The 27285-nt window shown below is 41.8% G+C and overlaps 2 protein-coding genes across 3 annotated transcripts in view; both read left to right on the forward strand.

Moving 5' to 3' along the window:
- Positions 1–27285, forward strand: part of LOC120960219 (inositol-pentakisphosphate 2-kinase) — a 111971-nt gene that overhangs the window by 2916 nt on the left and 81770 nt on the right. The gene's annotated exons all lie outside the window — the stretch shown is intronic.
- LOC120960221 (maternal B9.10 protein) lies at positions 1622–7375 on the forward strand. The gene has a single exon (XM_040384276.2). The coding sequence runs from the start codon at positions 3576–3578 to the stop codon at positions 4491–4493; it is 918 nt and encodes a 305-aa protein (XP_040240210.2). The 5' UTR covers positions 1622–3575; the 3' UTR covers positions 4494–7375.

Raw genomic sequence — 27285 nt, forward strand, 5'->3', positions numbered from 1 at the left:
AAACTTAATTTCAACGTTAATGTGCTTGGTCCCGTATGATACTCTTTAATATCGTTGAACATTTCAACGTTATGAACATACAGCTGTTAAAACATGTTTAAACATGACTGAACATAAATATTTTCTCTGCCTGTCAAAGTAACGCTAGTGTATAGCTTGAGCAGCTTGAAACAAAATTGCCCGAAGACTACTTAGTTTCTACGCAAAGCAACGAAAGTTGCAGCACCCACTAAGAACTTGGTATTTGTGAAATGTGATTTTGAAATGAACTGAGTGTGTGCATCGTATTTTATACAGGTTTTTTTTCTTGCATGCTCATAATGTTGTGACTCTTTCCTACTGGAAGTAAACTTCATATGACAGAAAATGGGCTCTACGATACCCTTTTTGAACAAGAACATTGGAAGTTCCTATCCACTTCTCGTAATATAAAGCTCATTTTCCATAATTTTCCATTTTCCTAAAACTCCTATTTTGCTGCTGTCATGTATGCATCTATAATAACCTTACAATTTGAATTACATAATGTTTTTTTTTATAATTTCTGTTTTGTTTTTTTATCATAATGTCTAACGGTAAAACTCTCCTATATGAAGATTTTCTAAATGGTATCTGCTAAAGAACAATTGATTGCTCTACCTTTAAGTTAGGGCCCGTGGCAGTGCCTCATCCGATGCGAATACAGTGAACCCTCTCTTATTTGACACCTCTCCAATTTGAAAAACCTCTCTTATTTGAACATTTTGCACAGTCCCTTGATTTCCAGTACATTTTTGTTCCTCTAATTTGGAAAACCTCTGAAATCTGTGTCCCTCTTATTTGTGTATTGTGTTGCCATGGTTATTGAATGATGTATGCTCAAATTGGCAATCCTGTTCGCAGTTTCCTATAGCAACAGTTAAGGCTGCATACTAAATGTTCTGTCTCTTTCTTGTTTGGATGGACCTTTCATTCACTTTCCACCTCTGTAATTTGAAAACCCCTCTTATTCGACAGTCCCATCGCCTCTCAAATAAGAGAGGGTTCACTGTATATCGGGCGGGCTGTCAAGTCAATATTTCGATTGATAATGGGATTATTGGGATTATATAGTTTAACGTTAAAACCAACACAATTATTTTGAAAGATAAAATCGGATGCGACAATCCGATGGAATTAAACAATTTTGATTCCGTCGTTTTACGAAATCATACATCCGATGGAACTGTAATTTGTCACAGTGAATTTCAAACCCTTTTTTAAATACAGTTGCATGTCTATTGTCCGGAGATGGATTAATGTTTTATTTTATGTTTAGAGCCAATACGGCTTTTTTTCTTGTATTTTTGCGTAAGTGTTCGGATGTAGCAACTTTATCAATTTTGGCATATGATTCTAACCGCGTTTAGAAATTATCTACGAATTCACGTTTGAAAATGCTATCAACCGCGGTCAAAAAAAGGCTTTCAGTTATTTTCTCAGCTTAAATTACGCCATGTGTAGAAGCGCCTGTTTTGCTACAACAAACGTCCACGGGCACATCAAACACGCTCCTCCGTGTGTGTGTGTCATGCTCGACGTTTGCCAGAGCGCCGCCTCAGCCTAAGCGACAGCTGTCAAATGCGGCTGGGGGCCATCTTGCTGCGCGTTTGCCATCGACCGTCGCATTCGAAGTTGAACCTCCGTGGAATCGAGATCGGCCAGGACGGAGTGAGCAGTTTGGGTAACGTGTCGTGCAAGAAGAGCCAAGAGTGGTGAAAGGCAGGAGTGCTAGAGAGAGAGAGCGAGAAGAGGAATAGAGAAGCGTTACTACCATCTGCAAGCAAGCGAGTGTGAAGAGAAAAGGAGGAGGAAGAAGAAAACCCCGTGATTCGAAAGTTGAACGTGCTCTTATCCAACTAAACACACGCACACATAACTTGCTCCCAACCACTACCCAGGCCCAAACCAACATCGTCATCATCAGCTGCCCCCCCTCGGAGTGAACGGAAGAAGAAATTGTGCCCATTCCACAGTCTTCTTCTTCTGCCGTTTTGGCCTCTGTACAATCGAGGTTACCACACGAGGACGGTGTGTGCCAAAACGAGGTGAGGGGTTTTTCTTCGCCAAAGAGAGAGCGAGCCAGCGCGAGCGGAAAAGAAAAAGCGGAAATCGTGCGTGCGTGCGTTTATCTGTGTGTGTTTGTTACGACGTTATTTTTCTACGCCGTGACGTTGTCACTCTTGACTGTATGTAATCGATAAACCGAGCAGCAGCTTGCCAGCAAATCCCGTTCAATCGTGTCTAACAAAGCAACCGACGAAAAGTTGCAGCAGGAAGCGAAGCAAAAAAGAAACCTTGTGATTTTTTTTCTTGTTCCTGCGTGTTGCCAACACTCGCTCGCCCCCCCACCTTCCAGCCCGCGCGCGCGTCATCAAAGCAGGCAAAAACGTGTTACAAAGCAGGCGCAGCTGCCGCCGTGTATGTTGTGTGTGTGTATGTGTGGTTAGCAAATCAACCAATAGAGAGAGTGGCGAAGCGCACCAATACTACCTGGATCTCACGTACAACAGTACGCAACAGCGAAATTTGCCCTTCTATTTTTTCGCCGTACCTGTGTGTGTATCGGTCGTGCGTGTGTGTGTGTGTGTGCGCGTTTCGTTTTTGCAACATCATCATCAGTAAAGCAGAGAAACGAGCCGCTTCAGCCGCAGCAGCAGCTTTTATATTTCCCTGTGTAAACGTGTGTACACAATCGAAGTGCGTACGTACGTGCGCGTAAATGAGTCTGTGTGCGTTTGTGTTATAATCCATTTCGATTGCTTTTTCGCCGTAAAAGTGCAAAAGTTGCGTGCGTGCGTGTGTGTGCGTTGTACGTCGAGCGACGGCGACCATCTTTGCCAAGCGCTTTTCGATACGGGCCTGCAGCTGTGTGCGTGCGCGCCTGCCCTGGGTGCGTAACCAACACGGACAGAACCGGAGTGTGCGTTATAGCTAGTGACGAAAGCATTTACCCCCGTTGTGCGTTTGTGTGTGCGTGTGTGTGTGCTGCGTACGTGTGTTTGACGAAGCAGGAAGCGCTGTAATCCCCCAAACACACATCCACACACACAGCTAATACCTGAAAGGCGTAACCAACACAGCTACACGTTGCCCTTGTTCAGCCCTGGGCTTGAGCTACACAAACGCAGCTTTTTGGAAGCAGCAGAAGACCAGACGAGACGTGTGCGTGCACACGAAAACATCCCGTGTCCGTCAAGTGTGTGTGTATGCTTCAAGGATTAGTACAGTTGTGCCCGAGTTGTGTGCCACGTTAGAGAGACCCCCCCAGACCACCAGGGTCGATTGTGCTCTATCGCGTCCGACGTTGGTGTGCGTACACAATAGCGCACCCCAATCAACGCCACCACCCCCCTACCCGTTTCGTTTCTGCCCGGGCTCACAGCTCTGAATGTACGCATCAGCACCGTGTCCGTACGCGCACAAGGTGTTAACGAACGCAGCAACCACTCGCCAGCAGTTGAAGGACATTGTGGAGCGAACCGCCGTACCGTTAGCAACATCCACACAGTGACATCCCACCACCACCACCCACCAACCACCACCACCGTGCGAACATGAGGATAGAGGTGAATTCGGCCGCCGACTTTCTGATGAACCTGCTGCGGGTTCGGAAGGCGAACCAGCTGTCGGAGAGCCAGCTGCAGCACTTCAAGGGCTCGCTGGAACAGATACTGACGCGCCATTTCCAGTGCCACTGGTACCCGGACGTGCCGACCAAGGGTTCCGGCTTCCGCTGTCTGCGGATCAACGGCAAGATGGATCCGATCATCGAGAAGGCGGGCCACGCGGTCGGGCTGAACACGGTCGTGCTGCGGAAGCTGCTCCCGCTGGAGCTGACGATCTGGATCGATCCGGACGAGGTGTCGTACCGGATCGGGGAGAACGGGACGATCTGCGTGCTGTACGATACGGCCCAGAGCCGGGCCAGCCCCTCGTCCGACCTGGACTCGACCGGCAGCAGTAGCGGGATGGCGTGCGACGAGTTCATCATGGAGCGGGTCGGCCGGCTCGACCTGTCCGTGTCGTCGGTGGACAGCGGCAACGGTAGCGGCGGCGGCGGCGGTGCCATGATGGTCGACTACCACCTGGAGCAGCACAGCGTCAGCACCAAGTCGCACCAGCAGCAGCACCAGCACCAGCACCACAACAAGTACAATCACAACAACAACCAATCGAACAACAACCACCATCAGCAGCATCATTATGCGAAGCAGCGCCACAGCAACAGCATGAGCTCGTCGTCCAGCGGACAGACCAGCCCACCGCTGAGCCCACCGTACGGTGCTGCCGCCGGCGGTTTCCTCAACCACCAGCAAAATCTCGCCAGATACCAGCAGCAGCAGCATCCCCATGGACCGCACCAGCAGCAGCAGCAGCAGCACGGTGGCAACAACTTTTACCCATCCCAGCCCCAGCAGTACTTCCCCTGGGACAACCAGTTCGTCAACAACAAGGTGCGCACCCAATGTTAAGCCAGTCGACGGGTGTGGAGCAGAAAGAAGGAGGAGGAGGAGAGCTGCGGGGCGCGCGTATCTTTCGCGCTTTCTCACACCGAAGAGTGGCGCTCTCTCCCTCGGACCCGACGCAGCAGCAGTGGAGAAGGGCGCGGCGGAATGTGATCGATCAACAGTGTGTGTGTGTGTATGCCCTGTTGTAATATGGCGGGGGCCGAAAGTGGTTCAAGTTGTAAATTGATTTTGCGATAGAGAGAGAGGGTGAGAGAGGGAAAAAAGAAAATATGGAAGCTTAATAATGCTGGCAAAGCTGAAGAAGAAGAAGAACATCGGAGAGCACCACCCCGAAGCTGTCCTTAGAAGACGTGTGGTTGTATGTGTGTATGAATATGTGTGTGATCCTGCCCGTTCTTCTTCTCGCGTACGTATGTCCCTTTGGTGGTGCGTATTTTGTTGTGCGTACGTGTGTGTCCTCTTCTGTTGCGTTGCGTGCGCGTCGATCGTGTTGTGTGAGTGAGAGAGAGAGGCAAGAAGAGTCAAACAAGGGGGGCGGCAGCAGAAGAACAACAGGATCCAAAAGTAGTGTAACTACCACCAATCTCTACATAATACCACCCCCACCTGTGTGTACAAATGCAAGCAAACAAAAGAAGAGGAAGAAGAAGAAAGTGCGTCTGTGTGTCCTGTGTGTTTACAAAGAAAAAGTCCATTGTGCGTTGCTTTCTGTTTGTGTGTGTACACTGAAGAAAATTGTGAATGCAGCCACATTGATGCACACACACACACACGAGCGCCCCAAACGCACACACACACACGCGCCAAACCTCCAGCAGTCGACGACAACACCACCCCACGTTGAAGCAGGCGTTGAAGTCTGTTTTTCCCCCAAATTGCCATCATCAAACAAGAAAATGCGCGTGTCTGTATTGTAGTGTGTGAGCGCATGTTGCGTATGCGTCCGTGTGTGTGTGTGTGGGTGTGTGTGTTTGTAAAAAATCCTGGAATGGGGCTGCTGTGTAACGTGCGTGTGATAAGAGCTAGAAGGGAAAAGATCCGGAATGAACGAGCGGAAGCAGCGAAGAGAGAGGGAGAGAGAGAGAGAGAGAGAGAGAGTTCCTACATGATATATAATTGTTTTTTAAATAAGGCGACATGTTTTGTGTGATGAGTGAACGCGCGGGTACCTTATCGAATAGTTGTAGTAGTAGTAGTGGTAGAAAGAGAAAGAGAGAAAGCGACACACAAAGCAACCCGCACCACCACACCACGTACACGCACAGACGACGTACAACCGAACAGTGCAAAATACACCCATTGTTTTGGGAACAATCGATCTTCAAGTGATCCAGAAGAGGAAGGCGCACGAGCACGCACGCACACTCACACACACTGTGAGAGAAGGAAGCTGTGTGTGTGTGTGCAAATGACGACGAGTGAAGAAGGAGCAAGAGCGAGAGAGAGAGGGAGAGGGAGCGAAACGGATGATCTTCAGCAACTAGCGCCGCGCGCTCGACATCGTTTACTTTGATGCCCGCCGCGTGTGATTAACCTCCTTGTTTTTTTTTTTTAATGTTGTTATTCTCCAAAAAAGAAAACACCCCCCCTCCTACCCCCCCCCCCCCCTGTACTACATGACCCCGTCACACTACCACCCTCCCTACACACCACCCCGCCGCATCCATCACAATCATCTGCTGCTGCGCGGGGGTCGAAGGAGAGAGCATTGAAGTGGTGTGGAGAGCAATAGGATATAAGAAGAGGAAGAAGAAGAAGCGAGAGAGCGTGTGTGTGTGTGTGTGAGAAAGCGAGGAAGAAGGACGTGGTGTGTTGTGCGACGCATTTCAATTGTGATCAATATTAATTTCAAAACAAATATGCACACACACACTCACTCACACACACACACACATACGCGTGTGCGAAAGATAAACCGTCTTGAATAATATACCAGTAGGCAGCGGAAGAGAAAGATGTGCAGAAAATCGAGTCATCAATATAACAGAACAAGAAGAAGATGAAGAAACATATACACACACACACAAAGAAGAAACATCACTCTTGGTGTGGTGTGTGTATTTGTAAAAGTGTGCGACAAAAAATGAAAAATTGAAAATATGAATTGGTAAAGAGGAAAAAAGTTTTTGAGTAAGAGCAGGAACAGGAGAAGAGTACAAGCAAAAGAAAACACAAGTGAGCGAAAACGAAAGAAAAAAAAGAAGAAAAAGAAAACAACAACTACAAACAAAAAAAAACTGCAACAAAACAACAAGAAACGAAACGTAAAAATGTAAAATCCCCCTCCCAATATTATGATGATGAGGATGATGATGCGTGTGTGATTCGCTCGTGACTGCATGAAAGCTACATTTGTAAGAGCGTTTGAAAAGTATAAGGCAAAAGTCATATGGTGTATGTGTATGTGTACGAGAGAGAGAGAGAGAGAGAAGGAGAGAAAGGAAGAGGAATGTGAAGACCAACTCTCGCCCTAACCCGGCAAAAGTATAAAATATAGTTTGTAAAGAAGAGCAAACACAGCAGACAGAAACAACAACAAAACCACCCCGTTTAACGATACTACTTTTTTTTTTTTGATGTACTTTACTCCTTTTTCTTCGCGCGCGATATGTGTTTGTATGAGTTTTTAAAAGATTGTTTAAATTAAAGAAAAGAAGCTAAAGTAACTTCGCATGCGCGTGGGGCGACACATGCTACACGGAGTTGTGTCGTGCCGTAGTGAAGCAGTAGAGATAGAGAGATAGAGGGAGGAAGGAGGGGAGCCCATAGAAGGAGGCCCTCCATTTTCCCGGGGAACAAAACAAACAAACACCTAAACTCACCAACCAGTCCAAAATAATTACTTTAGTAAGAGAGCGTGTGTGTAATAGTGATTTGCAATTTTTGTGTATAAAAAACAAACAAACGAAACAAAAACAAAACAACTGATGCCAGATTTCTGTTCTTTTGTGTATTACACTTTTAATATATCCTATCCGGGTTTTGCATTTCCCGAACCGCCCGCTAAACCCCTCTCCTTTTGTCGGTACGTGGAAGATGTTTTTTTTCCGGGTGTTAGTGTGATTTTCGGTCGATGCGAGACACTGTTTGTCGAGTCTTTTTTGTTTGTGTTGGCTTGCGAGGAGGACGAGGACGTCTTGTTTCTTCTTTCGCAGCATCTTGAAAATGGGAAACAAAAATCATTTTGTGAGTCGCGCACTAACTGACGATTTGCTGATTTGCGTGTCACTATTTTTGGGCGGTACGAGAGAGAGAGAGAGAGAGAGGGAGTCCTTTAATTCCACTGCCGCGGAAAAGAATGATAAATTGTAGTACAAAAACGCCTCGGAAGGAATCGCATTATGGGCGGCATTCCCGATTTTATACAACAACAACAAAAAAGGAGAAAAACGCTTTCAACGAACGGCCAAAAGGAGAAGCCAAGTGGGCGGCGGAGATCGAAGAGTGATAGATGTGATAGAGAGAGAGAGAGATGATGAAGAGAGACGAATGATGATTTTTCCCCCTTGATAGCGAGTAAGCTGTGCGAGAAGCGAGTGAATCCAGGGCGGGAAAGTGAGGAGGAGAGGGACGATTAGTTTAGATTAAACGTTTGTGTTTTCCTTAGTTTTTTTTTTCCTTTTTTTTAAAGTGTAAGGTCCCATTTCTTCCACCCTCTTCTAATTGTCCACCCACACGACACGAAAGACCCACCCGACCCGACCCGACCGCCTGCTACTGTTGTCCCCTTATCTGTGAAAGAGTTTCCCCATTTTCGTGGGAACCGATTTGAGTATAAGAGTGTGTGTTTGTGTGTGGGGGGTGTGTGAAAGGAGGTAGGGAGGGTGGGAGTTTCTATGGGGTCGGGAAGGAGAAAGAGCAGGGTAGAGAAGGGGGGTGATAAGGCGCGCATTCAACAGCCACCAGCAGCAGTAGCAGCGCTGGTATGGCATTGAGGGAAAAATGGCGACGAACTACATATTAGGGTGTAAGAAGCGAAGGGCAGCGAAGAAGAAGCAGAAGGGAGCTAAGGAGGAGAAGGAATCGATTGTTTATAAAAAAAACTATATATGTATACATACTATGAAAAAAAGGAACACTACTTTATATATATATATATATTTGCTTATAATTATTTTGCTGTAACAATTTTCGAATCAAAGAAGAAAAGAAAATAACATCTACACTTGCATTAAAAAAACTTTAAAAAAATCAGGCTTCTTTTTTGTTTGTTTTCTTTCCACTTATCCGTTTTATGTTTTTTTCCTCTCCATCGTGTCAGGTTCGATCATCGTCACTTCAAGCTGCGGGGCCGTACGCGCACCCCCATTCGCTTTCTTGATTTTTCGCCTCTTTTTTTTCGTTCCGTGTTCGTTTTTCTTCTCCTCCGCTTCGATCGACTCTTCCAGCAGGGCCCACACAATACTGCTGGCTTCAGTGGCCATCTTTATCCGCCTCAGCGTTGTCCGCACGTGCTGTCCTCTTGGTGTGGTGCAAGGAACAGGGAAGAAGCAGGAAGAAATGGGGCTTGTTTATTAAAGAAAAAAAAAAAAACAAAGTTAAAACGAAACCATATTAATCTTAATTTTGGGAGCGGGATTTATTGGAGGAAATATGCATGCGACGGGAAAAGGCAAATTTGCTACACGTGGAACTAATGGTAAAAATGGGAGTTGTGTTTTTGTGTTCGTTTTCTTTTGCTTAACGTGTCCTATCTTCGTATAGGAATCTTCCATAGTATTTTGAGATTCTTCCAAAAGTTCAATAATGTTCAAGGCTTGTCAATTGTCATGGAGCATAATTCTAAATTTGATTGGCTTTAGAGGTCGTCCTTCAGAAGATTCATTTGTCAGAACATTCAGTTTCAAATACTTGATTAGACCTTTTTAAATAAGTTAACTTGCATATGAGGATCATTTTGACGTATTTAGTACACTGAATTGGTTATGTTGTACTATCATTTACTTTTGCTTCAATGTCACTACCAGTAATGGTTCAAAATTGTTAAGAAATACTTTTAATCACGAAGAACCTAGGAATGAATTGAAAAATAAATTGTTGGACAAATATGAAATCGCTTTAGGACGAAAGAGCCTAGTGTTAATGATCCTTGAAACCGCCCCGAAGGTTGCAATCAAATCCCATCTTTCCAGTCATCTTAGCTAGTCAGCAACTTCGGTTGGTGGTAGTAATGCGATCATCGAGCATCGTTCGTTGATCATTTCTTGCCTATCATGCTCACGATTTGGGGCCTTTTTGAGAAGAGAATATCTTGGGATTCAAATATATTTTGATTGAATTCAAAAGCGATAACTCTGGGATGATGTTAAACTGAAGTTACTTCAGAAGAGAGTGAGCGAGATACACATCACGAGGCAATTTTAGTCTAATTGAGAAATTGGACCCAGAAGGAATGAAGGGAAAACTGGTTCAGTTTTGATGAAGGCTTTTCGAGGCGAGAAACAAATGTGTAACGCCGCAGCTTTTTATTCCTCCAGCTGAGCCACAAGCAAAGTCGAAAGTGGTGTAGCATCGGTGTGTGCCTCCTTTGTATGGAATTTTCACACAGCGCATTTTCTCGCATTTTGCTGTGCATCTGCATGTGTGTGTGTGTAGAGTTGCATTTTTCCCATTTTCCAACAATAGGCAGATGATGCGTTTGTGTGTGCAACGTGTGCCATCAGCACAACACCCCGAGCACATTTCCCACACCAATTCCTCCTGCGCCACCAACAAACACGCACCTGCACACACACACATACACATACACCCATTGCATTGAGTGAGTCACGTAGGCTTCTCCAAAGCACAACACACACAACACACAGACACAGAGGGCCGTTTTAAAAATAGCCCAGCAAAAGACAAAGGGCTTGGAAATCGTGGTGGCCTCCCCCCTTGCTCGCGAGACCATGTGTTGGTTGGGTGGTGGCATTGGTGGCGCAGGGGGCGGCCTGTGTGCTGTTTCCAGTGGCGAACAAGGTTTTCCACTCTCTCCCCCTCCCGAACAGAAAAACGAAGGGCGACTGTGAGCATACAGAGTCCTCCCCGCGCGGGTGTGTGCGCCCAACGACGCAATAAAAGCGCGTACACACACACAGGCACTGCAATCGCTTGTGGTTTTTAAGAGAGGGTTGAAAATTTGCCAAAAAACAGGCACCCCTCTTTTTGCGACTGTCTGTGTGTCTGTTGTGTGTAGACTACGTAGACAGGCAACAACAAGGGTGTCTAGATTGATCTAGGCCCTATGATTCTTTTTTTTTTTTGGTTTCGCTTTGCTGTCATCGCTTGCCATGATACCGTTGTTGCTGATTAAATAGAGCACACACAGAGCCACACACACACACCCACTGTACTGTCGTTAGGGGTGCGAGAAGCGTGTGCTGCTGCTGCTAGATGATGATAATGATGAAGATTAGATGCTGCTGCCGACTCTTCCTCGGCATCGCATGCATGGAAAGCCCTTTTTTTGTTTGGTTTCGCGTCTATGCTCGTGTGTATGTGTGTGCGCTAGTAGCTATGTGAGAGTGTGCTACGTGACTGAACGCACAGCCGCGTAGCTAGCACACGCACACACACTCGCACCACATCTATGCTGGCTGGGTTTGCTCCCCGTATGCATGGCAACAAACAACATGAACGCATCATGATGTTCTTCAAAATGGCTGGTCGCTATGTGCTGCCCCCAGGCCCTCGCGGGGAAAGGCGGTGAAGGGGTTTTTGTTTATTTTATTTTTTTATTCAAAGCTATTCGGAGCTTTTGATTCGTTGGAGTTGGGGGGGAATTAAGGGACATCAAATTTTCCAACCACACATGTATGTGGTTTTCAACAAATTGGACATTCTTTGTGCATCACACTCCTTACTTTGGATCCCATGTATTAAGATTTGGAATCCAGTGTGTTCACAAACGTTTTTTTTGTCTTAACACAGCCTTTTTTATTTCAAAAATCTTCACATATTTTGTATGCAATTTGTTTTTTTTTTTTTGCAAAATTACCAACGAAGAACTGCCGTGAATGCTGTAAGTAGTAAATGCTGAACATCCTCGCGCAAAGCGTTCGAAAGAGGCATCTTGTTGCAATTTGCTTTGGACAGTGGTAGTACGGATGAGAGGGGGTGTAACTCTTCTCTCCTCAAAGGAGGAATACAACAAACAACAACAACAACAACAACGTAGTACAAGAAACGTTTCTCTAATTTAGTGACTGCCATCATCGTGTAAAAAAAGAAGAAATAGATAATCCTAAAGACACGAACAAAGATGACAAGCAGAGAGAGGGACTGTTCAATGGTGTCCTCCAAGGATTTACAAATTCTGCCGTTAGTATGGTGAACGTTTTGGTAAGCTCTCGCCCTACGCTTGCCTGCACCATGCGTGTGTGGGTTTGCTATTGTGGGTGTGTATATTTGTAGCAGATTTTTTTTTTACATTTTTGTACATATAACACTACACTACTGATGCAAAACAGAAGTCTGTTGTTTTCCCAGCTTGTTGGGAAAGGGGGTGATCGGGGAATGAGGCGGTCTATGTCAATGATTCGATTCCCTTTTTGAAAGGGGGAAAGCAAGTGTTAAAGTTGCAATAAGTGTTTATCTAAAGCCTCAAAAACTGATAATTGTTTCATCAGTTTGCTGAAGCATCTATTATACTTCGTCTTCTGTGTGTGCTTTTTACATCAAACTACCACCACACCGCCGGCACTTCGATAGAAAATTCCACCTCCATGATCGACGTCCAAGGGATTGCCTTGAATGTATCTTCCTGTGATCTTACTGCCGCGACTCTGCACACGGATAGTAACCTCTAAATGTATGCTTTACTCATTTGCAATATGTATATGCGACCAGTTTTGGGGCTCGTGTGTGCAGTCGCCACCGGAGTCGAGTAAAAAAAACCCTCCCACTACACCCGTAGTCCTAGTTAGTGCGGCAGGGGGGGGGGGGGGCACAGAATGAAGCAAGATTCAATAACTTTTTAACGATCTGTGATTTCGAGACAGAATGAAGAAGCTCTGTACTTCTTCCTCGTGTCTGTTCGCTATTGCTATTTAGCCAATTTCTTGGATTGTTTCTAGTCTTGTTATAACTGGAATTGCGTATGTGCTCTGGTGGGTGGTGGGGAGGTACGAATGCTACATCTGTGGTGAAAAGCCATTTCAACGAATGCAATAAACGTACACGTTCATGTAACGCTATGAATTTTATGTTCTAAGACCGCCGAATTTGAATTTTTCAAGATAATTGCTTCCTACAATGTTCTCAACTTCTTAACTATGTGCATGAAGAATAAGCAACGGTTAGAAAGATAGGGAAAGATTGGGTTGTTGAATAATAAAAGAAAAAGACATTTCCTCTCTTCCCCAAAAGTCGATTATTAAATTATTATGGACTTACAAAAAGGGGAAACAAGTTAGCGAGGAGTAGTAATTTAGGCACCTGATCGAACAGTTGTTGTGATTTAATAATGCAAATCAAACAAACTAGGAACCAAGCTGGGCAAGTTAGAGTAAACGTAACTCTTTGTAGGAAAAAAGAAGGAAAAGAAAACAATCTAAAAGAAAAATAAGAATGGTAATACAATCGAAAACAAACACAGGGATATATTGTTTATTCTTTTTTGGTTGTTGTTGGTCTAAGGTGCGACTAAGTGTGATACTGTCGCTTCCTTCACAAAACACACATACACACACGCAAGGGATATGATCAATGGAGCGCTTAATGAAATATATTTGAATGTGATACTAAATATTTTTATATAAAACCAACCAGGTACAAATGAGAAGGCGAGAGAACAAGAGATAGAGAGAGAGAGGCTTTTTAACAAATGGCTGGAACACACTATGGATTATAGATGGAAAAAAGGGAAAATATTAACAAAACGAGACAAACCCCCGAGAGTCGCTTTTAAGCACGCACACAACTAAACCCATAAGTTATTTGCTTTTTTTGTAAGAAAACAAATACAAAAGAGATACAAACAAAGCGGAACAGATAACAACAGGAAAATCAAATCACCAAAATCACGCAACCACAAAACAAAGTTTCAAATTCGTTTGAAGTAATCCATACACATGCAGACGAGCGAAAAAGACACAAAACTCGAGAAAACACAAACAAAAAGTCAAAAACAAAGAAAACCACAACAATTCTTCTCCACCAGGCAAAACCACAAACTAAATATAAACAAACACGATAAAGAAAGTAATAAGCCACAGAACAAGTCAAGGGAAAGCAAACAACAAAACAACTTCAAAAAACAAGAGTCCTCATTCTGTTTGCAGGCTGGACTGCGGAAAGCTGCAGATTGCTACAGGGTGATAGCGTGAAATGTGCTTATGATTTTGTTACGAAACGAAAACGGGAACGATCGAACGCGCGCGGGTGTCGTCGTCTCTCCAATCTCAATTGTGATCTAATGACAGAAACAAAACCAACAAGATGTTGAAACGATTTTAACTGACGGTTATGTCCTTTTAAACGATTCAATTAACAGTCTATAGCACGGAAGTTTTTCGGCTGCATAAACAAAGAAAAGAGCGAAGAGAGAAGACAACATTAGGCAAACGATTATGGATATGGCTCTTTTAGTGTAAGGTGTGTATAAAAAGAGGTACTATCACATTCATAGATATTAATTACGACAGCAGAAAATCTCTCACTCTAGAAATCATATGCGTTGCGCGCGGGTATAGAGGGTAGCAACAGTGGGTGAAGACAACCTCAAGTTTGAGAGCACTGTGCAATAATCTGTGTGTTGCATTTGCTGTGCCAGGAAGAGGAGGAGTGCCAGTATCGTACGAACTCGCAAAGCTTCACCATCAGTTTGGTGTGGATGATCATGATGATGTGGTAACACAATTGATAGTATGTAAAAGGCCACAGAAATACACAAAAATCATTACCAATCATCCCTTAACATCCCTTGGTGCCAATGAGAAAATCGAACGATAAACGAAACACGTTCAAATAAAAGTTTTTAAGCAAAAAAAAAAAAACTTTACAAAACAAAGGCTGTTGCATGTGGAGCAAAACACGTCCGCCGGAGGTTTTGGAGGAGTAGTTTAAGACGTTTCTCTGTGATTGCAGCCTTGTTCTCATTCCTTTTTGAGCTAGGTAAATAAGATCGGCAATTTCGAAAATAAGCAAATAGTTCCTTGTTTGTTCGGCGAACAAAATCGCTTTAGAGCAAATTGACGACCACACAGCAGCAACAGAAAGGCTGCAACGGGTGCAGAGAAACTGAATTGGCTCCATCTCAGATCCATCACTGATCTCCATATGATTGGCGAACCAAACGAATCGTTAAAAATCACTTGCCTCAATCGATAGTACTTTTTGCAAACAATTGTTTCTAAAACTGAATATAGAAGTGTGAAGTAGGTTTCTGTTTTCAATACGCTTATTGCACAAAAATAGACCGAAGACGAAGTAGAAAGGTATACACTAACGCCGTGCTTCTTCAATACTCAGCTCTATCTCGAGTGAGTTTGTGCCGATTGCGTTCTCTTGGTTTCGTTAATCTTTGCTGCGCTTTGCTTTTGCCGCGTGTGAGTGGTTCTTGCGTGCGTTTTTAAACACTAACCTGTCGAGAATACTTTATGTAAGAAAAAGCAACAAACAGAACAATACAGAAATCAATAAGACTACAAAACCAACGTACAAATTATAGGTAGTGTGTAGTGTTGCGGGGGCTGTGAAGAAGAACACTATGCGCTGAATGGGTCATGTTTTACATTACTCTATCGCGATATAATATGCCATATTGTGTGTGGTGAGAATTTACAGTGGTAAAGTGTGGCGACTGTGGCGATACGTGGCTGCAATACATGAAGTGTGTGTAGTGTGCAAGATATATGGCGTGAGAGTTGGATTTGTAGAGGATGTTTTTAGTAAATTTTTTGCAGATACTGATCGAATATTGGGTCCAACATTTTAGTGGCGAGTTTGAGACTCATGGGAGATTGAGATCTACCAGTGTTACCATCTATCTTATCAATTTTGGACTCGACACAGGCTTTAGACTTTGACTCAAGTTAAGATGTTATTGAATTTTTAGAAGATCCTGGAAAATACAGGCCTCAGATTGCCATTCTGAGTTCTCTACAATCTGATATCTGTAGTTGAAACTATTCGCAGGTCCAGGACCTTTATTGGAACTCTCACGAAGTTGTTACATGAAATCTCTGAGGCTCCTGGGAGCTTTTAAGGCCTCAGAGAGATACATTCAACGTGGCAAAAGGGCTAATTGGATATCTTTTTGAGGTTCTTGTGTAATGTACGACCTGAATGTAAGATCTGATGTTTCTCATTGTAGACTGCGGACTCAGACCTACTTTGGTAGACATCTGTGTCTGTGTTTTGATGTCTAAGAGCCGCCTGGAAGCCTTATTTCCCAAATATCCACCAGGCAGTTTGGATATCTTCACAACACACAGTGAACATTTTATGATGCTTTCGAGCAAATCGTGTGTGTGTCCAATTGTCAACTGCTACTGTACTGCAAGAGCTAATGGGTAAGCCCCTTCTGTCATACACCTAGGTGGTACGATATGCATTTAGATCTTGTTTGTGGTATCCCACGTTTTGTTTTATGTAGCGTAGAGATTGGCGCGTCTAGGCGCCGTTTTGAAAGTTTCCTGTGTCTGACCAGCGGCAGCCACAAGAGATTGGAGAATATCTTGATTTTTTGCTTCCACCTTGTGCCCAACACCATCCGGCGTTGGACCAGAATGACCAGCAGTAGCAGCCTGTTTTTTTTTTCATTGCTTGTTTGCGCCTAAGCTGGCTGTTGTTCGGGCTCGGGCGATCTCACGCGATCGAACTTTATGATAGGCAATTTTTTTTATCGCCCTCTCCGTCCAAACCACTTTGCGCGGGGCTCTGGAGGTTGTGGATTTGGTTTGAAGAAAAAATAAAAAATAAACGGAGAAGAAGGCGGAGAAAAACAACGTAGTGGTTTTTGCACCACACCGCAGCAACCGGTTCGCGATCGCGATGTGTTGTTGTTGTGGTTTTTGTGTAAGGCGATGAGTGTGCTTCGTCAAACTCGTCGTCCCCGCTCTCTATCTTCACCGCTTCCCTGCTTTGTTGATGGTGTGCGGAGAGCGTTCCGTTTCTGTACGCATTCGCATCTTGGAAAGCCTGTTTTCTTTCTCGACTCTCCCTCAAATCGGGCACGCATCTTTGTTTTGCGAGCGCAGTAAGCCGTTGGGGGTTAAGGCGCGCTGCGCCGACAGTCTTGGGCAAGATGTTGAGATCATTTGTGTCGGCCCACCACACACCGCATCAAGACTAGGCGGTCGGTGGACACGGGTAGTGCGCGGGTGTTGCGAGCTTGCGAATGCGTTCGAGCAACCGGTTTTTGGCCCCTCTGGTCGTGGTCGTGTTTGCGTTTTCTTTTACCGACAATTCCCACCCGGAGGGGAGAGAGCAGAGAGCATATGTGGTTGCGCACGACACAGAAACAGGTTTTGAAGTCGTCCAGCAGCGTGCGTCCGTCTTGCGAGCGTGTCTTGTTGCTCTGTCGTGTGCGGCTGTAAGGATAACAGAGGGCTACTGTCGCCTTCTCGCGGTTGGCGATGGACTTGGAAATCATTGCCTCATAAACAGCCAGAGACATAAATTTTACGCCCTATCCTTGCCGTTTAGTGATGGACGGCACTATACTACGATTGCCGTTCATTCATGGTCCCGGGCTACGGTCATCCGTTTTTCAATACCCATGTCTGGACGTTTCAGTGCGTTTATATATTGCAAGTTAAAGGACAACTTTCGATTGCACACATCATGCATGAATTGCAGCACAAACGATAACGAAAACCTTCAACACGTCCACAGCCGCTACTCACCAAATGATGCCGCCGTTAAAAGTCGAGTCGAATAATGTACAAATTTTTAACGAAACGAAAACCACAACCGCAAACACCCACACATACCCAACACACCGATACAAAGCAAATGGCGCGGCGAACCCTTACAAACAACTAAACGACTAACCTTAAAAACAAAGAAAGATATAAGAAGCTAAACAAACGAGTTAAACAGAAACAAAACAACAAAACGGTGCAAACATTCATATAGAAAGATGTATATTTTTTTATACCAGTTAGATAAGGAAAGTGATAAACGATCGGAACAACAAGAGCAAGCCGCCACATATTCACAAAACAAACGAAGAAGTGAAAAAAACAGAGCAGCAAAAGCCAATCCCAAATGTGTTAACAAAAAGATAGAGAAAAAGAGACAGCTGAAAAGGAAGGTGTGAAAAACACAAAACTCTAACAAAATCGATGCAACAAGAACTGTGATTGTAATACGAAAGAGTGTAACGGGAGGAGAACAGCATTGCAACAAATGCACTTTACAAAACAACATCGCTGATAACGTAAGAGAACGTTAAAACCACCAAGTTTTGAGACTCTTGCTGACAAATTAAATCAGTAAAAGCGAGAGAGAGAGAGAGAAAGAGGGAGAACCTAAAAACTGTTGAGATTAACGAGCTCTGAGGTTCCCTGCACGCACGCATTGTTGTTAAACTTTTAACCGGTTAACGAAAAACACAATCATTCGTAGCAGTTTACGCTGGTTTGCAAGGAGACACAACAACACGATACGAGAAGGAGAGATGGCATGTGTTATATTTTTGCAAGTTTGTTATTTAAATTATTAATGAAGCAACAATTGTACGATTGAGGGGCTTAAGCAGAGAGCGAGAGCAACATTTGAATGGTGCAGAATTTTATGTAAAAAAAAACACGAACAAACGATAAATTGATCTAAACTGTTTACTAACACTACAAAAAATGGCAAAATTTATTGTGTATGTAGCAGACGAATTGCAAGTATAATTCTTCGATTATCAGAAGACTTAAAATCCCCGTCACCTCCTTCCCCCAAGTTATCTATGTGTACAGTTATGTGTATAGAAATGTAAAAAAAAACAACAAACAACAACATTAGCATAAATATACATTCACAAAGTGAGGAAGTGTCCGATAGGAGGTGGTGAAAAAGATACACGAAATCGCTAGAACGGCGATCGAATGAAAAAAAAAAACTGTGAATGTTGTAATGCAAGTATATTAGTTGAATTTTGAACTGGGCAAACTTTGGAGCCAATCTAGAGCCACAGGCCCGCTTACGTGCGCGCGTATATATGTGACATCACAATCGATAATCACCATCAGCACACAGATCAGCAGAAACAGGTCATCTCATTGTCATTATCACAGATGAGACAAATGGTTTGTGTACATGAGTATGTAATATGTTTGCAACAAGGAGCAGGAGACAACCGGCAAAATTCTCTCACGTTTTCGTTGGGATGATTTATGTTTGTAAAAATGACCAAATAATAACAAAAGAAGCAACAAACTGGAAGGACTCATATAGTTATCCGGGGATGATAAATGCGTCCCCCAAAGTACCCCACCACCATGTATCTCTACGATGTCTTTTGCTATCGATATAGATGTATTTCTATTTGTTTGTTTTTTACAAAACCTTGTTTTTTGTTTCGTTGAAGTAATGTTATATTGGAAAGATTAACTTAAATCAACTAAAAGAAATGACACTTATCCTAACCTTCATTTATATTTTGCGAATATGCGTGCCAGAAACGTGTTAGAACAAGCCACGTTTTTGTTGTGTGGAAGTGTGTGCGCGCGAACGCGTGTTAGCGTTTGCCCAATTTGAAATTGATCTCGTAGAATGAACTAAGACCAGAAACATTCAGTATTGTTTTGAATTTTGTAGAAAAAGAAAACCCCAGAACGCGTGGTTAGAAAAAAAAAACTATCGTCGGCTACAAAATAAACAAAAAAAAAGAGAAGAATAAAAAAACAAACACATACAAATGTAAACTATAAAACAAAAACGAACGGCTGTTAAACAAAAACAAAACAAAACAAAAAAAACAAGGAAGAACTGAGTAAGCAAGTAAGGCGAGAATTTGTACAAATCAACACGAAACTAATAACGAATACAATGGACAAACACAGTACTACGTTTAAAACCTACACCAAGAGAAGATTACAGACTCTTTGTCCACTCTACTATTCACTTTCAGTTCATCACCACCACGCCACACAAGCAAAAGTCTCATGTATGTGTGTGTAATTGATCGAGCATTTATATATATACGGAAATGTAATGTGTGTAGCGTTCTGTTCTGAAGATACTTTGGAAATGTTAATAACCATGTTTATCTTTGTGTTTGGTGAGTTAGAATTTGCTGCTAAAATTGGAAAATCATGCAGAGAACAATGAAACAAGTAAAACTGATATAAAATATACCAAAAAAAAACATAAATTTTGGAATGTTTGTTAAAGACACTTGATCAGTCTGCTATTTGCCTTTTTGGCGAATAAACTTTCACAAAAACCACATAACAAACAAAGCGTATTGTTGTACAGCACACACACACACACACTTAATGTATATCCCGTAATCCATTTTCAAAAAAAGTTTTCTTTTTTCGTTCGATTGTTCATGGTGTTACAATCAATCAATCATTCGTTTTCGAAATCTATTGCCACAATTATGCATCAACTTTGTCAACCGGTCGCCGAGCGATCATCATCGGTTGTTGGTGTAGTACAAAGGTGTTATGAGTACGAGGAGCAGAACGCAGAAACCCAGATTGATGATAACAAGATACTTTAAAGTCAAACATTTTTTATACATAGAGCATCCTTGTACGCGACAAAGTCTTTTTAAATGTGAAATTCAACCTTTCTATCTACCCCGCCGTGTTGTACCTTATCATTGGCAAGCAAGAAGACAAAAAAAACATTGCATTTAGCGTAAACAAAAGGAACAATTTTGAACGGCGGGGAGAGGTAAAAATACCACACGCACACATACCACATTGTCCTAAAGTTGAAAAACATGAAAACACAAACATTGACAAATGAAAATGGAATCAAACAAATGAAATGAAAGATATGTACCAAGATAGAGCGTGGAAGCAAAAGAAAACAAAAAAGTAACAAACCCTATTCTTATATCGATGTTAAATAATGTAAAACCTAACCTATCCAAAACAAAACAAAAACAAGGCAACCGAACATGAAAACGAATCGAATTTGATGTGTAAAATGTTTGCAAGAACAGCGAATAGTGCATGTAAATTTGTCCGTTTCTTTCCATTGCAATCTTAACTCACTCAACAATTAAACACACCCATACAAACAAAAATTGTAGAGTTTTATCCGATGTATAAAACATAACTGTAATCGATTTGAAAAGCATTGATAAGAATTTGTACGAAATACCCCAAAAATCAAAAGGATGGAAAACAAACTCCATCGCTTATTATCCATACACGAGACAGTGAATCGATTGAAAAAGAAAATCTCCTTACTTGAAAGTGTCGTAGTACGCCAAACAATGTTTGCGGTATGATGATAATGAAGATGATGATGTTAACGATGATGCACCAACATACGATGATAATCCCATAGCACACTGCAACCCAGACAAACATTTCATACACCATCTACTATTACCACCCATTCCTAGTACCAGTGATAGTGGAAAGAGGAAAGAAGGGAGAAGTGCAAGAAAGAGAGAGAGAGAGATAGTGAGAGAGCGAAAGGCGATATATTCTTCAAAATGTTTGTAAATAACAATGTGGTGTGTGTCTCCCTTTAAGGGTGGGAGAGATAGCTGGGCTAGGGACAGCATAATACATAAATCGAAGTCGTTAATTATTGTGACAAGATTGAAAAGAAAAACAGAAAAAAAACATACTGACAAAATATTTAAAAAAAACTACGAAAAAGAATCACAACATAGAAAAACATGACGATTAAAATGGAAGAAAAGATAATTTGGAAACAAAGGACGCTATAACGTTTGTTGGTAATGCTAAAATTTAATTTAATATGACCAATGGTAAAAGTCGTAATTTTTTCTTTTTTATTTGGCAATAAGATCTGCATAAATGTGTCATAAATGCGCCAGTCACTGTGCTTATAATGCGCTTTGTTTGAGCGACCGTTCATAACCGAACGAAAGAACGACTTTCTTGATCGCGCTTGCTAAGAATAAAATAAAAACGTTCCTAAAGTACAAGCCACGCACCGTACTGCGGCAACAAGCAGAAGTTGAAAAGCAACCAACATCATTCATAGCTACGGAAAGAAAGCGCATCTGCTACTACTGCAAAAGTTATACTGTAACACGTGCTAATGGTGTTTAAGATCGACGCTATAGCCTCGTTGCGCGCTCGTTGGTAGAACAGCGAGGAAGAAATTGATTTTTTGTGTCAATGAAAGTTTAAGCAAAGACTTTATTTCTTTAAGAAACACATACACAATGAAAAAAAAGAACAAAAAGAAACAACACAAAAACACGACCCCTCCTGCAAATGGGATTGGTAAACATCATTATACGTTGGAATTAATTTGCTCTTATTTTACTAGATTTACAAGTTTTCTTATTTTTTAATTAATAAACGAAGGAGAAGAAGAAGAAAAAAACAACACGACTATATGCAAACCAGAAAACGGAAAGCAAAAGAAAAACAAGAAAAAAAGAAACAAATGCAAAACTAAATGATGAAAATATACAAATATATATATTACATGATAAATACGCGATGGAAAATAAAAGGGAGAAAAAACAGAAGAAAAAAAATACAAAAAAACATAACTAAAACACCCACAATCCTATTCTCCCACATCATCATCCATCCCCTTCCCATTTCCTAAATATTGAACATAAGCATATAAATAAATATAAATATATATATATAAAAATGATTATGAGCATGATGATAATATTTGCAAGAAGAGGAAAAGAAAACGAAATAAAAAAATAACAGCAACTAATTGTACAGAGATTACGGCGATAACTGATGATGATAATGATAAACTGACGAAGAAGAAGAATATGACGATGATGATAATGATAATGATGATGCTAATGAAAATACACAGCATGCTGGAAAAATACAATTGAAAGTAATTAAAACCGTATATTATACATAGAAATAATAAAACTCAGCATACATTTGATGAAAAAATTAAACTACCCTTTTGTGTCATCTTTATTTTTGCCGTTCATCGAGCCCCGATCCGTTGGCAGATTATTGGGTATTACGGTGTGTTGTTGAGAAATGGTTGTTGTTTTGAAGGAACTGTTTGAGCTGAGGATGAGACGTGTGTGTTGTTTGGTTTGGCTTAAAGGTGTTTGGTTTGGAAGAATCGTTGAGTCAATAGATGGTTTATTCAGCTGCGTTTCGATTGCGAATCTAGAGGTTTCCATAGAGATGGAAGGTTATTGGCCAGACCTGTCCTATTTGTCCTTGAATTGGGAGCAGCGCAGTTTTTTTGTTGTTGTTGGGAGGAATGCTTTGTACGGTCGTATTTTTATTCGGTGTAATTTGGATATCGTTTCTCTTGGTGTGTTAGTCTCACTAAAACTTAGTTGCGTAAGTAAGTAAGTAAGTAAGTAAGCAATTGAGTAATTTATGGAATTGTTTTATTACCATTTAAGTTGATAATTTTACATACATGTAATAATTTGGGGAAAAATTGGAAAAAAAACCCTCTGACTGTTTGTACCTTAAGGTAATCCTATAAACTAAACCTTACTCCTATTCTTACGTCTTCATTATTATCTAGCTATTTACAAACGTGCCTTTTTTCGATCCGGTATTTTGTATGCTTTTGATGCGGTAATTTGTGGGCGCTAGTGCAACGTGTAAAAAATCCGGCTTCAGAGTTCTCCTTATTAATATTTAATTTCCATGTTTTGCGAAAAGCTTCATATTGTTTAATCCCTTTGTTGATTTTTTTTTACAAATTGTTTTAGGATTGGAATCAGAACTACTCTTGTAGCTATTCTTGATGAATCGATCCCCACTAAATAAGAATAAGTCGGTGTAAATTATCATTTACAATCATATTATTTGAAATAAGAAGACTTACAAGATCCAGATGCTCGAGAATGTGAGTTATTTGAATAAAAAAGTAGATATTTCAACATTTAAGCCGACTGAGTTGCAGTTACGAATACGAATGAATATGAATTTAGTGTTTTTTCTGTTTTTATTCAAATACAGAAAAAGACCACATTAAAAACAAACTGTTTGTGCAATATTGAATCATTGAATAACCAATATTTTTATTATTTTTATTTTTATAGTTAAATATTTTTTTATTCAAAAAAGTTTGTTTGGTAAAAAAAAAACATTTACAAAAAGCTGTTAACACTTTGTCCCCGTTGCGTGTTTGCACGTACGTGTTCGTATCAACAAGGCTTATCGTGTGCAACTGGTCAAACAGTTCTAGATGTGCCGAATATCGGGGTAGTTAAAATATAGGTTAAATTGATTGCAAAACGCACGAACGACGACCACCTCAATGGGAACAACTTTTTTTTTTAGTTATTTTCCATATAATCTTGTTTTTGACACGATTTCAAACAGGGTTTATATATACAAAAAAGCTCCAAACCACTCTGCTGGGGTCCACACTTTAATCACAGCTGCCGGCCGGTGCCAGCACGACAACAGAACGTTTCGTTGCTGCTCCATCCGGGACCGCTTGTCTTCTGCAGTGAGGGTAGGGTTTTGTTTTCTTCTTATGCAAGATTCGATCGCAAAACTATTGCGCCGTAAATATTTTGTAAACGATGACGGACTTCCCACCAAACCTGTTCTCGGGGCAATGGGTTTGTTTTTTTTTTTTTGATGATGATGATGATGACCGAAACACCGAAAAATTCTGCACAGAAAGAGTATAGGAAGCAGCGGGAATCGCTGCCGAAACGGAGAGGGAATCGTAAAACAGCGCAAAAAGAATGCAAAGCAAAAAACAAACGAAAAACTCTAACCACACACCAGCACAACAACACCACCTGCTCCACAAAACTACTTGTGCAATGTCCCAGAACCTTGCGGCTACACGTCTCGGTGTGCGGAGATGATCGGGAATGGGCAAAAACTTACCGAAGAAGGAAATTATCGACTTCCTTTTTGGCGTATATAAGCCGGCTGGGGAGCGAAAAAATAAAGCTACGATCTTGCGGCCAGTGACGATGAGCGGAGACCGCAGGAAGGGAATTGTTTTCAAACGCGAATTCCTCTTCAGCTTGTGTGCGGCGCTACTGCCGGGCGCTGCAAGGAACTCTACCACATAGACAAAACTCACACACAGACACACTAACTACAACGTCATGACGAGATAAAATTGCAAAATTAAACTCATGCTAGCATGAATGTGCTCAACCAAACACGACCGTATTCGCGCACGGACCGGTGAGGGAGTTCCCGCGGTAGTGGTGCTTGTACGCGTCGTACTTACGTGTTTCGTTAACGAAACGAAACATGCATAAATAATTTCACTCTCCTTATCATTGAGCGCGGGGGTTGGCGTTTTTGTTTGGCAGGGAGTCCCTGGGAGCGGTTGCCATCGTTGCAACCAACCGTTTGGGGTGGGGTTGGAGATGGGGTCCGAGTAAGGGTTGTATTTTTGTTTGGTTCTTTCTCTTTGCCTGGAAGGGTTACAATAATGGCTGGACATGGTCCGCTGCCTGCAGTAACCTTCAGCGAAAACGAAACTTTTGTGTTAAGTTCCCTTTTTGATGTTGTTGTTATTGGTGGAGGAACTCGACAATTAGATCGATTGGAATTGTTCTTTGAGGGAGAGGGTTTTTTTTTCGATTTGGAAAACCAAGGGGATAGTAGTGTTGGAATTCTATTTTTAAACCCCCTTTATACCATACCCCCTATAGCAGTTGAGTCAGTTTGCTGGAGCGATAAGTAAATGTTTACAATGGGAATTGATCGAGTGAAACACCTGGCTAGTTGGCTGACTGGTGGGTATTGCGTATCAAGTTTTAGTTGGAGTCGTTTGAGCGAATAGAGAGTTCTGGTTTCATTCACACTTTCGAGGATCAATTCTTTGTAACGAATTTACAATAGGTAAAATCATACATATATGTATGTGTTGATATTTGTACATTTATTATAATTTTTAAAGAATAACAACATCTGTTTTATAATATGTATACATGGCTTTGTTTATTCTCAGCTTTTGATGCAGTATTTGTCATACTTTTTCAAAATCTTGTTTGACACCTTTTTTAGCTGGTTGAAAATGAAGTGAGATAATTTCATTCCATCAATATCCTTTGAAAGGTATTCAGGTTTAGTTGTAGAAATGAATCTAAATAATCCTTGTGAGCTACCTTCCGTCAGTTATCCGGAATTTTTGCCACGGTGGACGAAGACATGCGTGTAGGCATGTTTTTAAGATCTACCTTCGATTTTCATCAATTCCTCCTCAATTTTCGTAAAATTGTTGGAGTAGAGCTTTTGCATCATGTTGATCTAGAAAATTTCGATGGGACACAGCTTCTCCCAGCCAAGCCAAAGCAGCGATGTACCGACTATTCCCACGGTCTTCATTTTCAGCATCATTTGGAGCTTCGGAATTCGGAATTTGGCAATTCGGATTTTTTTTCAATATACTGATTATTATCTAATAGTAACAAGATGTTCAATTTCATTCAAATGCTGGAATAGGCTTAGTCGACGTACACAATTTACCGCACGGAGTCGGTTTTGGGCGCTACGAAGTACCGTTCTTTGATCGCGCACGCTCCTGAATGAAGTTGCTTCAATTTGTTTTGCCATCATACTATTATTGAAAGGGAAATTAACGCTTCGTTAGTCATCACCCGTATCAACTCATGAAAAATCGACATTTTAATCTTAATGATTTTTCTTTTCTTTTCTTAATGAAAACGCTATTGTTCAAATTTACTTTATACTCGTTGATAATTTATGCTTTATTATATCTTTACCAATCGTTTTGAATAGAATTTTATACTGGATATCACCTTTTTGTTGATTTTTTAATATTTTCATGTTACCGTTTCCATTTTACTCTTCCATCTGTTAGCTGATCGTCTTTTTACTGTGTTAGTATTTATTAGTTAATATTGGTAGTTTCCCCTATGTATAACGCCACTTGCAATAGAAATATAAACTGTACTTCCGTACATTCGCAAATTAATAAAAAAAACATGACACGATCGCTCCGCTATACAATCGAGCTTACTTTAAAGTTTAAGCTGTTCTGGAGTATGTACTTCCGCAAATTAATTGCGTCTTTCAGCTTCGGTGTGCAAATACGCACATACACGTAACGCCCGGGCTGATAACACGCATCGGTCCGGCGGTCGACTATTGTAAAAGTGTCGTTGGACTCGTTCTCTCTGGTGGTGGTGGGTTTGTTTGGTTTTGCTCATTGCGTTGATAAAAAGAGTGGAAAATAAATCCACTTTAGATTCTAATTTGCGTCACCGAAGGATCAGCCGAGTGAGCGACAAAACAACAAACCGGGTGATGATGATGATGCAGCGCTTATCGCTCAAGGGACAGTTTGGCTTAGTTTCCGTCTTGTCCCGCCCGTTTCCTCGCCATTTTGCAAATACACAACAACGAAGGGCGTTTCCACCAGTCAGCAGCTCCATCCCCCCAAAAGCCTGTTGATAATGCAATTTGCTGCGGTGTTGTACGATGCGCGTTGCGTATTGCAGGGGCGCAAGGCGATCGCTACAGTTTGGGAATTGAATCAGGTGACAGTAACGGTTATTGCTGATGTGGAGCAAAAATGGAATGATCGTCAAATTTAAAGAAATAATAAAAACTGAAGTGTGTGTGTCTCCAATTTCATCCGATGATTCATTTCTGTGTCGCATTTTGGAGGTTTTCTGTTCCACGATGAGTGACTAAGGGTAATTGGAAGCTATTAAAAAAGCAATTTTAAGTATTATATAACTAATGTCATTTTTTAT

The sequence above is a fragment of the Anopheles coluzzii genome, chromosome 3, assembly GCF_943734685.1.
Source record: "Anopheles coluzzii chromosome 3, AcolN3, whole genome shotgun sequence".
NCBI lineage: Eukaryota > Metazoa > Arthropoda > Insecta > Diptera > Culicidae > Anopheles > Anopheles coluzzii.

What these genes read in the sequence shown, in the direction of transcription:
- LOC120960221 (XM_040384276.2), top strand. Translation starts at nt 3,576, where the DNA reads ATGAGGATAGAGGTGAATTCGGCCGCCGACTTTCTGATGAACCTGCTG.